Raw genomic sequence first — 17,890 nt, 5'->3', positions numbered from 1 at the left:
CCACTGCACCTCTGCCTTCCTGGCAGTCAACAGGTCGAATTCGGCCTGGAGGCTTTGTCGCTCCTTGAGTAATCCCTCCTCGGGGACCCATGCATTCCTCCTATCCACCCTTAATATCTCCCCCACCAATCTCTCCCTCTCTCTCCTCTCCTTCCTCTCCTTATGGGCCCTAGTGGAGATTAGCTCTCCCCTGACCACTGCCTTCAGCGCCTCCCAGACCACCCCCACCAGCACCTCCCCATTGTCGTTAGCCTCTAAATATCTTTCAATGCACCCCCGGATCCGCCCGCTCACCTCCTCATCCGCCAACAGTCCCACATCGAGGCGCCACAGCGGGCGCTGGTCCCTCTCCTCCCCCAACTCCAGCTCCACCCAATGCGGGGCATGATCTGAGATAGCTATGGCCAAATATTCCGGCCCTCCACTCTCGGGATTAGTGCCCTACTCATAATGAAGAAATCTATCTGGGAGTAGGCTTTATGGACGTGGGAAAAATAGGAAAATTCCCTGGCCCACGGCCTGGCAAACCTCCATGGGACCACTCCCCCAGCTGGTCCAGAAACCCCCTAAACACCTTGGCCGCCGCCGGCCTCTTACCCATCCTGGACCTGGAGTGGTCCAATGCTGAGTCCAACACCGTGTTGAAGTCCCCCCCCCATTATCAAACTCCCTGACTCCAGGTCCGGAATCCGACCCAACATGCGCCTCATGAATCCGGCATCGTCCCAATTCGGGGCGGATACATTCACTAGTACCACCTGCACCCCCTGCAACTTACCACTCACCATCACTTACCGACCTCCATTGTCTGCCACGATGTTCAGCGCCTCAAACGACTACCGCTTCCCCACCAAGATCGCCACCCCTCGATACTTCGCGTCCAACCCCGAGTGTAAAACGTCCAACCCCGAGTGGAAAAACGCCGGGGCTTTTCTAACGACCTGCCTCCCTTCTTCTGACTGGTGGTCTCTCATTCCCTCGCCGACAGCACTTCCTATAGTTGCAGGGTGACCATGTCTAAATACATGCTCTCCATGTAACTCTCAGCCTCACTGGGGCACCTCAGTGTCTCCAGGCAATGCTCAATCTCCGAAACCCAGAGCTGAAGTTGGTCAATCCGGTCTCACTTCCCGCACATGTGGTCATCCAGACTTCCCGGAGTGTCTATGAATTCCCACATGGTGCAGATGGTGCAACACAAAAACTGAGCTCCCCATCATTACTCTAGTTAAAAGGCTCTTACCTTACATTTATACCCAGTAGAAATTCAGTTAAGCATTTAAAACAAAAAGATAAACTCTTTTCTTACCTTAATGTAGCTTTTAAATGGAGGAAACAACTTCCCCACTACCTATCAGTCAGATCTCTCACTTGTGCTGACGTAACTTTTCAGAAATTGACTACAACTCTGAGAAGAATGTTAGAGATTGGAGGAAGCTCTCTACACAGCTCAGATTCCTCAGAATAAATGTGTAAACAGGAAAGATATCAGAGAAGGACGTTAGAGATTGGAACAGCTCAGATTCCGCAGAATAAATGTGTAATATTACAATCCCAGTTACTCCTACATCCCGGCTGTACCTTTACAGATATATAAAGATATATAAGATAACATACGTTACAATTTATCTTGAGTCCTAATGTTTAAGTACACAGTCCATATATATCAATAGGCAGACTGTGGTCAGACACACCACACTGAATGCAAGTGACAGACGCCACCCAAGACAAATTCTGTGGATTTCTCAACAAACCCCCCAGATATTTGTCACACTGTGAGCCATCTGGTCTCACTGGACCTCTGGCTTTCACAAATGGATTTCAAATGCCCCTCTCGAGTAACACACTTTGAAATCTTTTCCTACACGAGACATTCTTGCAGATGTCTTCGCCAAGGAGCCACATTCAAGATTTCAACCTCGCTTTTCGGTATTTCTCTGTTCTGGATCACCACATGTATTTTAAGCTTCTACACAATCTCTCAGGTACCCAGCCAGGCCAACAGAACACTACTGATTCTCAGGCTGTATTAAAGTCACCAACCTTAGTATTATGTTGGATGTCTGGCGTCTCATGCGTTGACTTCTGCAGGCCTATATCGAGCTCAGTATTTAACTGGGAGCTTCTCCCTGTCTCTTTCTTTAACTTCAGTCAGAAATGTCTTGTTCAGATGCCAGACCTTTGATGCTTTGACTTCAATCTTCCTGGGACTGTCCTCTTTCAATTCCCTGGTTTCTAGAGCTGTCTGTGCTTTAACATCTGGGATGCTGCTTCTGCCCCTTTATCTATTATCCTGCCTGTACTGGCAGTTTCTGCAAAAAGCCTCTTGCTTCTGGGTCCAGACAAAAACACAAGAAAATGCAGGAGGCCCAAGTGACTTTGGGGGAGACAGGTATGGATATCCAGTTGGATGCGATAACAGTATTTGAAGCTCATGCTCGCAGCATTCGCTACTTGATAGACAGCGAAAGGGAGACTGCTGCACGATTCCGGCAGGGGCAACTTTGTCATGCATACGGCTCATGGATGGTGGGGCAGATAAAGCACAACCTCGATCAGATCCAAAGGGGGGAGGTACCTGACTGGATAGACAGCTCACGCTTGACACAGATCGCCAGTCAGCCAGGGGAGCTGGATAAGTGTACCCTGAAAGGTCTTACCAGGGTACACCCGGTTGTTCCCGATTGTGGGATGAGCGAAACTACTGGGATGGGAATAGTCCTGATGATTTCCATTGTTATACCGGGCTAGGGACCTTTTCCCTTGTTCCAACTGGAGAACATCGGGATAGTCTGGGGAAATGCCTCCTTCCGTTATCACTTGACCGAGACAGCAGCCATACGACAGAGCAATTCTTTCTGTGGGGTCTCCCTTGCAGGGTGTAAACAGAGGGGTGACATTACAGTGTTCCCCCAATCTGTGGGAGAGGGAGACATGGATGAATGTGGCTTTAACCAAATTAATCGCGTGACAATCACCAGGCAGGAATGTTCCCTTCCAGTCAGGGAGCACTTCAGCAGTCAAGGGCATTCAGCCTCTGATCTTCGGGTAAGCGTTCTCCAAGGCGGCCTTCAGGTCACGCGACAATGCAGAATCGTCAAGCAGAAACTGATAGCCAAGTTCCGCACACATGAGTACGACTCAACCAGGACCTTGGATTCATGTCGCATTACACTCACCCCCCACCATCTGGCCTGGGTTTGCGAAATCCTACCAACTGTCCTGCTTGAGACAATTGACACCTCTTTATTATGTCATTATCTCTTTCTCCAGTCGCACCATCTGGATCTGTAAAGACTTAATTACCTGCAAAGACTCGTATTCAAAGAATCATCTTGCATCATTGACTTTGTCTATATATGTGGTTGTGGAACCCACCTCTTCATTCACCTGAGGAAGGAGCTGCACTCCAAAAGCTAGTGATTCAAAACAAACCTGCTGGACATTACCTTGGTGTTGTCAGACTTCTTACTGTGCTCAGTTGAGAATGACATAAGTCTCTCTGCCCCCAGGGGGAGATTATGACTTTGCTCGATAAACTCCCCATATTATAGCCCCGCTGTAATAATGCAGCCTTTTGCCAGAAACAGAAAGAAATGCAGGTCTGCCATAACCTCCATAACCGGGATGTTGCAGGGCTGGTTAGAATGAAAATGCCCGAGAACTATTGGTTCCGATCGCAGGCTGCCCACCAGATGGAACCTGGTGTCTGGAACTGGCCGCAAACGCCCCTCAACATTCGCAAGGTTTCCAGGACTTTACAGCCGATATAACCGTCACCCTGGGTCAAGTTCCTGTACATTGGAAAGCCATCATAGGGATGACCCAGAATAAAGGGGAAGGAGCCCAGGAATATGGGAATAGGAACTTCAAAGCTTTTCTAGTGCATTGCTGCATGGCCAATGCTGATCGACAGATTCCTGCCTTCATTCCAATGTATGGACTGAGCCCTGCGCACCAGGCAATATTAAAAACATGCCCGGTCTCTTTTAATAATTATGATGACATAGAAAATTGGGCGATGGCAGTAGATAACCAGCAGAAGTCCAAAATAGCAAAATTCCGCTGTCCCAATTACCGGAACCGATCCTGGCATCGCCGCTACAAAAACAGCACAGTAAGAAGTCTTACAACACCAGGTTAAAGTCCAACAGGTTTGTTACAAACACAAAGGTTTGTTGAAACAAACCTGTTGGACTTTAACCTGGTGTTGTAAGACTTCTTACTGTGCTCACCCCAGTCCAGCGCTGGCATCTCCACACAAAAACAGAAGGAACATGTTATAACTGCCATAAGCCGGGTCATCACTGCGCTGATTGCAGAGCCCTAAAACGGGACAATGGAAAGAGATGTCAAACTAGCAATAAAACAGGACACAAGGTGAAAGACTGCTGGGTGAAGGGGGGTGGGCAGGAAGGAAAGGGTCCCCAACAAAGAACAAAGAACAAAGAAATGTACAGCACAGGAACAGGCCCTTCGGCCCTCCAAGCCCGTGCCGACCATACTGCCCGACTAAACTACAATCTTCTACACTTCCTGGGTCCGTATCCTTCTATTCCCATCCTATTCATATATTTGTCAAGATGCCCCTTAAATGTCCCTATCGTCCCTGCCTCCACTACCTCCTCCGGTAGTGAGTTCCAGGCACCTACTACCCTCTGCGTAAAAAACTTGCCTCGTACATCTACTCTAAACTTTGCCCCTCTCACCTTAAACCTATGCCCCCTAGTAATTGACCCCTCTACCCTGGGGAAAAGCCTCTGACTATCCACTCTGTCTATGCCCCTCATAATTTTGTATACCTCTATCAGGTCGCCCCTCAACCTCCTTCGTTCCAGTGAGAACAAACCGAGTTTATTCAATCGCTCCTCATAGCTTATGCCCTCCATACCAGGCAACATTCTGGTAAATCTCTTCTGCACCCTCTCTAAAGCCTCCACATCCTTCTGGTAGTGTGGCGACCAGAATTGAACACTATACTCCAAGTGTGGCCTAACTAAGGTTCTATACAGCTGCAACATGACTTGCCAATTCTTATACTCAATGCCCCGGCCAATGAAGGCAAGCATGCCGTATGCCTTCTTGACTACCTTCTCCACCTGTGTAGCCCCTTTCAGTGATCTGTGGACCTGTACTCCTAGATCTCTTTGACTTTCAATACTCTTGAGGGTTCTACCATTCACTGTATATTCCCTACCTGCATTAGCCCTTCCAAAATGCATTACCTCACATTTGTCCAGGTTAAACTCCATCTGCCATCTCTCCGCCCAAGTCTCCAGACAATCTAAATCCTGCTGTATCCTCAGACAGTCCTCATCGCTATCCGCAATTCCACCAACCTTTGTGTCGTCTGCAAACTTACTAATCAGACCAGTTACATTTTCCTCCAAATCATTTATATATACTACAAAGAGCAAAGGTCCCAGCACTGATCCCTGTGGAACACCACTGGTCACAGCCCTCCAATTAGAAAAGCATCCCTCCATTGCTACCCTCTGCCTTCTATGGCCTAGCCAGTTCTGTATCCACCTTGCCAGTTCACCCCTGATCCCGTGTGACTTCACCTTTTGTACTAGTCTACCATGAGGGACCTTGTCAAAGGCCTTACTGAAGTCCATATAGACAACATCTACTGCCCTACCTGCATCAATCATCTTAGTGACCTCCTCGAAAAACTCTATCAAGTTAGTGAGACACGACCTCCCCTTCACAATACCGTGCTGCCTCTCACTAATACGTCCATTTGCTTCCAAATGGGAGTAGATCCTGTCTCGAAGAATTCTCTCCAGTAATTTCCCTACCACTGAAGTAAGGCTCACCGGCCTGTAGTTCCCGGGATTATCCCTGCCACCCTTCTTAAACAGAGGAACAACATTGGCTATTCTCCAGTCCTCCGGGACATCCCCTGAAGACAGCGAGGATCCAAAGATTTCTGTCAAGGCCTCAGCAATTTCCTCTCCAGCCTCCTTCAGTATTCTGGGGTAGATCCCATCCGGCCCTGGGGACTTCTCTACCTTAATATTTTTTAAGACACCCAACACCTCGTCTTTTTGGATCACAATGTGACCCAGGCTATCTACACCCCCTTCTCCAGACTCAACATCTACCAATTCCTTCTCTTTGGTGAATACTGATGCAAAGTATTCATTTAGTACCTCGCCCATTTCCTCTGGCTCCACACATAGATTCCCTTGCCTATCCTTCAGTGGGCCAACCCTTTCCCTGGCTACCCTCTTGCTTTTTATGTAAGTGTAAAAAGCCTTGGGATTTTCCTTAACCCTATTTGCCAATGACTTTTCATGACCCCTTCTAGCCCTCCTGACTCCTTGCTTAAGTTCCTTCCTACTTTCCTTATATGCCACACAGGCTTCGTCTGTTCCCAGCCTTTTAGCCCTGACAAATGCCTCCTTTTTCTTTTTGACGAGGCCTACAATATCACTCGTCATCCAAGGTTCCCGAAAATTGCCGTATTTATCTTTCTTCCTCACAGGAACATGCCTGTCCTGTATTCCTTTCAACTGACACTTGAAAGCCTCCCACATGTCAGATGTTGATTTGCCCTCAAACATCCGCCCCCAATCTATGTTCTTCAGTTCCCGCCTAATATTGTTATAATTAGCCTTCCCCCAATTTAGCACATTCATCCTCGGACCACTCTTATCCTTGTCCACCAGTACTTTAAAACTTACTGAATTGTGGTCACTGTTACCGAAATGCTCCCCTACTGAAACATCTACCACCTGGCCGGGCTCATTCCCCAATACCAGGTCCAGTACCGCCCCTTCCCTAGTTGGACTGTTTACATATTGTTTTAAGAAGCCCTCCTGGATGCTCCTTACAAACTCTGCCCCGTCTAAGCCCCTGGCACTAAGTGAGTCCCAGTCAATATTGGGGAAGTTGAAGTCTCCCATCACCACAACCCTGTTGTTTTTACTCTTTTCCAAAATCTGTCTACCTATCTGCTCCTCTATCTCCCGCTGGCTGTTGGGAGGCCTGTAGTATACCCCCAACATTGTGACTGCACCCTTCTTATTCCTGATCTCTACCCATATAGCCTCACTGCCCTCTGAGGTGTCCTCTCGCTTTATAGCTGTGATACTCTCCTGAACAAGTAGCGCAACTCCACCTCCCCTTTTACATCCCCCTCTATCCCGCCTGAAACATCTAAATCCTGGAACGTTTAGCTGCCAATCCTGCCCTTCCCTCAACCAGGTCTCTGTAATGGCAACAACATCATAGTTCCAAGTAGTAATCCAAGCTCTAAGTTCATCTGCCTTACCCGTAATGCTCCTTGCATTAAAACATATGCACTTCAGGCCACCAGACCCGCTGTGTTCAGCAACTTCTCCCCGTCTGCTCTGCCTCAGAGCCACACTGTCCCTATTCCCTAGTTCTCCCTCAATGCTCTCACCTTCTGACCTATTGCTCCCGTGCCCACCCCCCTGCCATACTAGTTTAAACCCTCCCGTGTGACACTAGCAAATCTCGCGGCCAGGATATTTATGCCTCTCCGGTTTAGATGCAACCCGTCCATCTTATACAGGTCACACCTGCCCCGGAAGAGCTCCCAGTGGTCCAGATAACAGAAACCCTCCCTCCTACACCAGCTGTTTAGCCACGTGTTTGTCTGCTCTATCTTCCTATTTCTAGCCTCACTGGCACGTGGCACAGGGAGTAATCCCGAGATTACAACCCTCGAGGTCCTTTCTTTTAACTTTGTGCCTAGCTCCCTGAACTCCTGCTGCAGGACCTCATGCCCCTTCCTGCCTATGTCGTTAGTACCAATACAGTCACGGGAAAAGGACCCGGACCCCAATGAGAATCATGCCGATGTGAACAAAATGGATCACCAGCAGCTGCTCGACATTATGCAACAACTATCCCGATATCGACCCCAATGGAGAGCCCGGCCCCCGGTAAAGGGCCCAATCCCCGTATGTGGGTTAATGCATCGTTAGGGGGCTGGCAATGTGATATGTTAATTGACACGGGGGCTTCGGTGTCCTTAACTAACTTGGACGTTGCCACCACCCAACACCACATCACAGTGATTGGAGTGGGAGGGGGGGTGGGGGGAAAGAGAATTACTGCATGTAAAAGCGAACATACATTATTGGAACTGGGTGAAATAATGCTGCCCACTCAGTTCTGGGCATTTACTAACCCTGAGGGCTCTACCCTGGCGATGAACATCGTCGATGAACTAAGGGCTATCGTAGATGCCCGAAACAAACAGTTAATCGAGACCGCAAAAAAGGAAACAAGTACCGAATGGTCGGGAAATGGGTCCCTGAGTGGAACGTTGCCGTGATAGGCAACATGAGCATAGACTCTCAGACCCGAGACTGGTTAAAAGGCGGGATATTAGGGAAGCTATCCCAGGCCATTCCCGGAGTATGGGCAAATAACAAACAGGACTGTGGTCTTATCCATATGACCCCGGGAAAGATCGTAGGGCCAATGCATGCATCGCACCGCCAATATCCCATTAAGCCTGAGGCTTTGCAGGCCACCGAAGAGATAGTGCAGGAATTAGTCCGGCAGGACGTCCTGCGACCAACGGTGTCGGTCACAAACTCACCAATGTGGCCGATCAGGAAACTAGACGGGGGCTACCATTTAACCATCGACTATACCGCTTTCAATAAGGTAATCCCGAGAAAACACCCTATAGTGACCAGCCCAGTGACCATTTTCAATGGACTGTGCCCGGAGCACAGAATCGTCATGGTTCTGGATAGAGCAAACGGGTTCTGGTCCATCCCTTTAGACTCCGAGTCACAGGAGAAATTTGCATTCACCTCAAAGTGGAAACAGTAAACCTGGACCCGTTTACCGCAGGGATTCCATAACAGCCCAAATACTTTTCATCAAGTCATGAGTAGGGCCCTGGAAAGATGCGACCTCACCCCGTACAACAGCACCCAATTTTCCAAATTTCCTGGGATTCCATGGTCTCTTACCTTCGCTATCAGTCTCCCATGTGGCACCTTATTAAAAGTCTTGTTGAAGTCCAAGTAAACTATGTCAAATGCATCTCCCTCTTCTAGACACCTGGTCATCTCTTCGAAAAATTCTATCAAGTTGGTCAGACATGCCCACCCCCCTTCACCCAGCAGTCTTTCACCTCGTGTCCTGTTTTATTGCAATTTTTACATCTCTTTCTATCCCTTAACAAAACCATGTTCTTGATGACCCCCTGCCTGGCTAAATACAGATTAATTCTCTCTCAGAATTACTTCCAATAGTTTCCCCACCACCGAGGTTAGACTGATTGTCTGTAGTTTCCTGGTTTATCCCATCCTCCCTTCTTTATAAATGATATTACATTGGCTCTCGTCCAGTTCTCTGGGACCTCTCCTGTAGTCAGAAAGGAATTGAAAATTATTGCCAGTGCCCCTTCTCTTTCCTCCCTTGCCTCATTCAACTGCCTGAGATACATTCCATCTGGCCCTGGAGGTTTGTCTACTTTTAAGCCTGCCAGGCCTCTCTGAACCTGCTTTCTGTCTACGTTAATCTCTTTAATTTCATCACAATCCTTCTCCCTGATTTCTATACCCACACTGTCCCTTTCACGAGTGAACACCACACAAAGTATTAATTTAGAATCCCACCTACGTCCTCCGGCTCCATACACAAATTACCACTGTGGTCCTGAATGGGCTCTAATCATTTCCTAATTATCCTTTTACCTTTAATGTACTTGTAAAAACATGTCAGGATCTACCTTTATTTTACCAACCAGTGTCCTTTCCTGTCCCCTTTTTACTCTCCTAATTTCCTTTTAAAGTTCCCTCTTGCACATTCCACATGATTCTAAGGTTTCTGCTATTTTGTACCCTCAATATCTGCTAAAAGCCTCCCTTTTTCTCCTGATCCAATGCTGTATATCCCTCAATATCCAAGGTTCACTGGATTTGTTGGTCCCACCCTTTTTCTTGATTGGAACATGTTGGCCCTGTTCTCTCCCTATTTCTTTCTTGAATACGTTCCACTGTTCTGTCACAAATTTACCTAAAGTGTTCTCTCCCAATCCACTTTGGTCAAACCATATCTGATCTTATTAAAATTGGCCTTCCCCCAGTTTAGAACTTTGATTTTCATCCTTGTCCTTTTCCATAACAATCTTGAATCTAACAGAGTTATGATCACTGTCTGCAACATGCACCCTCATTGATACTTCAACCACTTGCCTGGCTTCATTACCTAAAATTAAATCCAGGACCTTCCCTTCTCTTGTAGGACCTTCTGCGTACTGGCTTAAAAAGTTCTCCTGGATGCATTTTAAGAATTCTGCTCCGTCGAAACCTTTCACATTATGATGACCCAGTTATTGTTGGGGGGTTAAAATCCCCCACTAACATTACCCAATTACTTTTACACTTATTTGAAATTTGCCCACTTATCTGCTCTTGTATTTCTCTCAGATTGATAGGGGGTTTAAAGAACACTCTCAGCAATGTGATTGCTCCTTTTTGATTTTTAAGTTTATTCCCATATGGCTTCATTTGAAGAGCCTTCTAAGATATCGTCCCTCCTTACTGCTGTAATTGATACCCTGATCAAAATTGTGAACCCCCTTCTCCTCTTTTACCTCCTTCCCTGTCTTCCCTGAAGATCCTCTATCCTGGAATATTGAGCTGCCAATTCTGCCCCTCTCTCAACCATGTTTCAGTGACAGCAATGACATCATACCCCCATGTTTTAATTTGTGCCCTCAACTCATCTGTGTTATTCGTCAGACTCCTTGCATTAAAATAAATACCATCCAATCTTGCCAAACTCCTTTGTAACTTAACTGGTCGAGAAATTCAATGCATTCCTGACCAATCTCTGCTGAGCCTTCGCTCAGTATACTAGCCCCCTCCAGCCAAGTCCGTTTAAACCCTCCTCAACAGCACTAGCAAACCTCCCTGCAAGGACGTTGGTCCCATTTCAGTTCAGGTGAAACCTGTCTCCCTTGTACAAGTTCCACCATCTCCAAAGACGGCCCAATGTCCCAGAAATCTAAAGCCCTCTCTCCTGCACCTCCTGTCCAGCGGCACATTCATCTAGACTAACCTCCTATTGATATACTCACCAGCACATGGCACCAGAAGTATTGCAGTCATTCCTACCTTCTGGGTCCTGTTTATTAATCTACTTTGTAGCTCTCTAAATTCTGTTTGCAGGGCCTCACCCCTTTTTCTGCTTGTATCATTGGTACCAATATGTACCACGATATCTGTCTGTTTGCCCTCCCCTTTCAGAATGCCCTGCAGCTGTGACATCCCTGACCCTGGCACCAGGGAGGCAATATACCATCCTGGAATCTCTTTTGCTACCGCAGGAACACCTGCCTGTTCCCCTACCACTACAGCCCTGATGTTTTTCCTCCTCCTCTCTTGTGCAGCAGACCCACCCATGGTTCCACAAAGTTGGCTGCCACTGCTTTTCCCTACACAGTAATCTCCCCACAGTGTCGAAAATGGCATATCTGTTAGAAAAGGGGATGGCCACAGGGGACACCTGCACTACATGCCTTCCTCGACTCTGCCTGGTTACCACTCATGTCCTTTCTGCCTGTTTCATCCTCACCTGCAGTGTGACCACCTCACTGAACGTGCTATCCACGACACGCTCAACATTGCGGATGCTCCACAGTGAATCCACCCTCAGCTCCAGCTCTGAAATTAGGTTAGCCAATAGCTGCAGTTGGTCTTACTTTATGCCCTCACGCCCATTGTGTTTAGACTTAGGTAAGCAGGCCAGGGGCTGGTTTAGCACACTGGGCTAAATCGCTGGCTTTTAAAGCAGACCAAGCAGGCCAGCAGCACGGTTCAATTCCCGTACCAGCCTCCCCGAACAGGCGCCAGAATGTGGCGACTAGGGGCTTTTCACAGTAACTTCATTGAAGCCTACTTGTGACAATAAGCGATTTTCTTTTCATTTCATTTCATGGGACCTGAATGGGATAGAAATTATGTAATTAATGGGAGGAGCCAGATCTGTAGCAAGCAGTTTTGGCTGTAGGATTATTTAGTCTGACAAAGACAGATCTGCAGGCTGTTCTTCAAAGGATCTCTCCCTCTCACCAAGCAGTCTTTCCAAGAAAGCTCTAAACAAGAGTACTGCAAGTATCCCTGTGTTTGTGAACTTTACTTACAAGTGTCTTTTGACCTGTAATGGCTTTGCTTAATGGGAAATAGAGACGGTATAAGTTAGTAGTTAAAGTGATTGCCTTTATTTTAAGAATTGTTGAACTGCCAATTGAAAAGCTATTTTCTGTGATGTTAATGCGGTCACTCCCGAGTTAATGATAAAGTTTGTTTTGATGTAAAAGATCCATATTTGTCAGTGGAATCACTCCTGGAGTGAAGTATCCTTTCCTCACAGTTATACAAAATTGAAAAATCGTTGGGATTTTGTCCGGTTTCCTCACAGAAATTGGGGTCTGGGGTCCGGTACGTTAACGATGAATGGAGGAGGGAAGACATTCACCAAGAGAAGCAGCAAACGGGCACCGACATTAGTAATCCTGTGTGAATGGGTTGTAGAATCTTGGGATGAAATCAGAATGGAGATTGTCATCCAATCATTCAGGAAAAGTGGGAATACCGTTGATGGGACAGAAGATGATTATTTGTGGAATGTGGCTGATGATGAAGTGATTGCTGATGAAGATGATGTTGATCCGGATGATGATGCCATTGAAGAAGCAGATTGGGACGTTTTATCTGAAGAAGAGGGGGAGGTGATTTTTATGGATTTTAACCCACGGTCGGTTCATGTTCTGCTGCTGAGGAGAAATCTTTTCTGATCTGTGAATGTACAAATATATACAGATGCATCTTGTTTCTGTGAACTAAATTTGATGAATTTAGTGTCGAGAAATGAATGTCAGTCTCCATGGAGAGTATTATTTATTTATAAATCAAAATTCAATGATAAAAATATTTTGAGGCTCCTCTTGCGTCACTTCTTTTTTTTATAAATTGGTTTTTATTCAAAAACTTTTCCAAAACCACTACAAAAAGAAAACAAAAAACAGAGTAAAAAAAGCGAATTAACAACTTAACAAAACAAGGTGGGTATCTACCCCTTACAAGTGAAATCCATCCACAACCCATACCCACCCCCCCGCACCCCCCGCCCCCGGTTTGCTGCTGCTGCTGACCTCTACTTAACGTTCCGCGAGAAAGTCAAGGAACGGTTGCCACCGCCTGGAGAACGCCTGCACAGGCCCTCGCAAGCCAAACTTTATCCTCTCCATTCTTAGAAACCCAGCCATGTCACTGACCCAAGTCTCCACACTTGGGGATTTCGCGTCCCTCCACATTAACAAGAGCTGACTCCGGGCTACCAAGGAGGCAAAGGCCAAGACTCCGGCCTCTTTTGGCTCCTGCACTCCCGGGTCTTCTGACACCCCAAATATCGCTATCCCCCAACTCAGCTTTACCAGAGTGTCCAAGACCTTGGACATAGCCTTTGCAAAGCCTCTCCAGAATTCTTTAAGTGCCGGGCATACCCAAAACATATGGACTTGGTTTGCTGGGCTCCCCGAACACCTCACTCACCTGTCCTCCACCCCAAAGAACTTGCTCATTCTTGCCACTGTCATATAGGCCCGGTGTACCACCTTAAACTGAATCAGGCTAAGCCTGGCACAAGATGAGGAGAATTGACCCTGCCCAGGGCATCTGCCCACAGGCCCTCATCCAGCTCCTCACCCAGCTCCTCACCCAGCTCCTCCTCCCACTTGCCTTTCAGCTCCTCCGCCGAGGCCTCCTCCGCCTCCTGCAGCTCCTGGTATATGTCCGATACCTTTCCGTCCCCTACCCACCTGCCCGAGACCACCCTGTCCTGTATCCTACGGGCAGGCAGCAGCGGAAATTCCCCCACCTGCTTCTTCAAGAAAGCGCGGACCTGCAGGTACCTAAAGGTATTCCCTGGGGGCAACCCGAATTTCTCTTCCAGCGCCCTCAGGCTAGCAAACGTCCCATCTATAAACAAGTTCCCCATCCTTTTGATACCCGCTCTGTGCCAGCTTAGGAACTCACCGTCTATTCTACCTGGAACAAACCTGTGGTTGTTTCGTATTGGGGTCCAGACTGAGGCCCCTACCTCCCCCCTGATCCTCTGCCCCCAGATCCTCAATGTCGCCATCACCACCGGACACGTGGTGTACTGTGCCGGCGGGAGCGGCAGCGGTACCGTTACCAGTGCCCCCAAGCTAGTATCCTTGCAAGACGCCGCCTCCAGCCGTTTACCCTCCGCCCCCCCCCCCCCCTCTACTACCCATTTCTGGATCATGGATATGTTCGCTGCCCAATAATAGCTGCAGAAATTCGGAAGCGCCACCCCCCACCCCCCCTCCCACCCCACCCCGGCTGCGCTCCAGGAACAGTCTCTTAACTCGCGAGGTCTTGTTTGCCCACACAAATCCCGTGATAATTCTGTTCACCCGCTTGAAGAAGGACTTGAGGATGAGAATGGGAAGGCACTGGAAGACGAACAAGAACCTGGGGAGGACCGTCATCTTCACGGACCGCACCCTGCCCACCAGGGAAAGCGGCAGCATGTCCCACCTCTTAAAGTCCTCCTCCATCTGATCCACCACCGCGTTAGGTTGAGCTTGTGCAGGACATCCCAACTCTTAGCCACCCGTATGCCCAAGTAGCGAAAGCTCCTCTCCACCATCTTAAGCGGTAGCTCTCCCAGTCTCTTTTCCTGGCCCCTCGCATGTATCACAAAAAGCTCGCTTTTCCCGACATTCAACTTATACCCCGAGAAATCCCCGAAATCTTTAAGGATCTGCATGACCTCCCCTATCCCCTCCACCGGATCTGAAATATACAGCAGCAGGTCATCTGCGTACAGTGAAACACGATGCTCCTCCCCTCCCCGAACCAGCCCCCTCCAGTTTCTAGACATCCTCAGCACCATGGCCAGCGGCTCGATTGCCAGGGCAAACAGCAGGGGGGACAGGGGGCACCCCTGCCTCGTTCCTCGATGCAGCCTAAAGTACTCAGACCGCAGCCGGTTCGTAGACACACTCGCTACAGGGGCCTGATACAGTAATTTGACCCACCCTATGAATTCCTCGCCAAATCCAAATCTGCCGAACACTTCCCACAGGTACTCCAACTCCACCCGATCGAAGGCTTTTTCCGCGTGCATTGCAGCCACCACCTCTGCATCCCCTCCTTCCGAGGGCATCATGATCACGTTCAAGAGCCTCCGCACATTCGTGTTCAGCTGCCTGCCCTTCACAAACCCCGTCTGATCCTCATTAATCACTCCCGGGTCACAGTCCTCAATTCTGGTGTCCAGGATCCTGGGCAACAGTTTGGCGTCTCCATCAAGAAGCGCTATCGGCCTGTCGGAGCCACATTGCAACGGGTCCTTATCTCGCTTAAGGATGAGCGAGATCAAGGCCCCCGACATTGTCGGGGGAAGGGTTCCCCTTTCCTTTGCCTCATTGAAGGTTCTCAGCAATAATGGGCTCAACAGCTCTGAGAATTTCCTACAGAATTCTACGGAATATCCGTCCGGTCCCGGGGCCTTGCCCGACCTCTCCCTCTCCATCCTATTCCTCTTCTCTCTGTGGGCCCTGATAGAAATGAGCTCCCCACTGATAACTGCCTTCAGCACATCCCAGACCATACTCACTGAGACCTCCCCTGTATCGTTGGTTGCCACATAGCTTTGGATACTCCTCCGAATCCGCCCACAGACCTCCTCATCCGCCAATAGTCCTACGTCCAGTCTCCACAGAGGGCGTTGGCCTCTCTCCGCCCCCAGCCTCAACTCCACCCAGTGCGGGGCATGGTCTGAGATTGCAATGGCTGAATACTCTACCCCCTCCACTCTCGGGATTAATGCCCTGCTTACCACAAAAAATCAATCCACGAGTACATCTTGTGGACGTGCGAGAAGAAAGAAAACTCCTTCGTCCTTGGCCGAGCGAATCTCCACGGGTCCACTCCCCCATCTGGTCCATGAACCCCCTCAGGACCTTGGCCGCTGCCGGCCTCTTACCCGATCTAGACCTAGACCGGTCCAGTGCCGGGTCCAGGACCGTATTGAAGTCCCCCGCCATTACCAGACTGCTTGACTCCAGATCCAGAATCCTACTCAACATCCGCTTCATGAACCCTGCATCGTCCCAGTTCGGGGCATACACATTCACTAACACCACCCGGGCCCCCTGCAGCTTGCCACTCACCATAATATATCTGTCGTGTTGGGGTGTTCTGGTTCACAAACAAGCCAACAATGCTGGAAGTGGTGTGACGCTATTTTAATAACTGTTCAACTATGCTAACATACTGTAAACGTGGGAATGAACAATACCAGCTTAACTGTGGACCCTTTCCTATCACTAGCTATGGTGAGGCACTCAGCACATGGTGAATGTCTGTGTTGCAGGCTGTGAGCTCTGTGCTCTGAGCTGGCTGCTGCTAGAAATGAACGGGAACTCTCCTGTCCCCTGTCTTTATCGTGCTTGTGCTCTCACAGGTGATTGGCTGCGGTGTTATGTATGCTGGTTGGTCCTACTGCATGTCCATCAGTGTGTGTATGTGATTGCATAATAATGTACTGATGTATATTATGACAATATCTACCCCCTTTATCCGCCACAATACCCCCCGGCTAAAATGCCACCCGCTGGTTACCAAGACTGCGAGCCCCCTGGTCCTCGCATCCAGCCCTGAGTGAAAGACCTGCCCCATACATCCCTTCCTCAGCCTGGTTTGATCAGCGAGCTTCAGATGCGTTTCTTGTAGCATGGTTACGTCTGCCTTTCACCGCCTTAAGTGCGAAAATTCACGGGCCTTCTTGACCGGCCCATTCAGGCCCTTCACGTTCCAAGTGATCAGCCTGGTCATAGAACATAGAACAATACAGCGCAGTACAGGCCCTTCGGCCCACGATGTTGCACCGAAACAAAAGCCATCTAACCTACACTATGCCATATAATCCATATGCTTATCCAATAAACTTTTAAATGCCCTCAATGTTGGCGAGTTCACTACTGTTGCAGGTAGGGCATTCCATGGCCTCACCACTCTTTGCGTAAAGAACCTACCTCTGACCTCTGTCCTATATCTATTACCCCTCAGTTTAAAGCTATGTCCCCTCGTGCCAGCCAATTCCATCCGCGGGAGAAGGCTCTCACTGTCCACCCTATCTAACCCCCTGATCATTTTGTATGCCTCTATTAAGTCTCCTCTTAACCTTCTTCTCTCCAACGAAAACAACCTCAAGTCCATCAGCCTTTCCTCATAAGATTTTCCCTCCATACCAGGCAACATCCTGGTAAATCTCCTCTGCACCCGCTCCAAAGCCTCCACGTCCTTCCTATAATGCGGTGACCAGAACTGTACGCAATACTCCAAATGCGGCCGTACCAGAGTTTTGTACAGCTGCAACATGACCTCATGACTCCGGAACTCAATCCCTCTACCAATAAAGGCCAAAACTCCATAGGCCTTCTTCACAACCCTATCAACCTGGGTGGCAACTTTCAGGGATCTACGTACATGGACACCTAGATCCCTCTGCTCATCCACACTTCCAAGAACTTTACCATTAGCCAAATATTCCGCATTGCTGTTATTCCTTCCAAAGTGAATCACCTCACATTTCTCTACATTAAACTACATTTGCCACCTCGGAGGATTAATTTCCAACCCCCACCACCCAGCCGACTAGCCAATCCCATTTTTATGCCAGCCACGTGCCTGTGCCTCCCGCACACTCCAGCTCCCCAGCCGGAGGCTCCCCGTCCCAACTCAGAAAATTGCTTCCCCTTCAGCCAGCAAAGCAGCATCCCAGCCCAACCACCACCCCCCCCCCACTCAACCCCCCTCATCCTAGTCAAGCATCCGCTTAACCCCCCTTCCCC

At 48.7% G+C, this 17,890-nt stretch overlaps 1 protein-coding gene across 1 annotated transcript in view; it reads left to right on the top strand.

Annotated features, from left to right (window-relative positions):
• Window positions 1-17,890, top strand: part of LOC140389171 (uncharacterized) — a 101,120-nt gene that overhangs the window by 80,840 nt on the left and 2,390 nt on the right. Inside the window, exons 7-8 of the mRNA XM_072473333.1 lie at window positions 2,310-2,653; window positions 12,537-12,733. Of these exons, the coding sequence (XP_072329434.1) occupies window positions 2,310-2,653; window positions 12,537-12,733 (541 nt within the window). The remainder of the gene's footprint in view (window positions 1-2,309; window positions 2,654-12,536; window positions 12,734-17,890) is intronic.

The sequence above is a fragment of the Scyliorhinus torazame genome, chromosome 14, assembly GCF_047496885.1.
Source record: "Scyliorhinus torazame isolate Kashiwa2021f chromosome 14, sScyTor2.1, whole genome shotgun sequence".
Lineage (NCBI taxonomy): Eukaryota > Metazoa > Chordata > Chondrichthyes > Carcharhiniformes > Scyliorhinidae > Scyliorhinus > Scyliorhinus torazame.
Note: the sequence above shows the minus strand (reverse complement) of the source record. Positions and strands in the feature narration are given on the sequence as shown.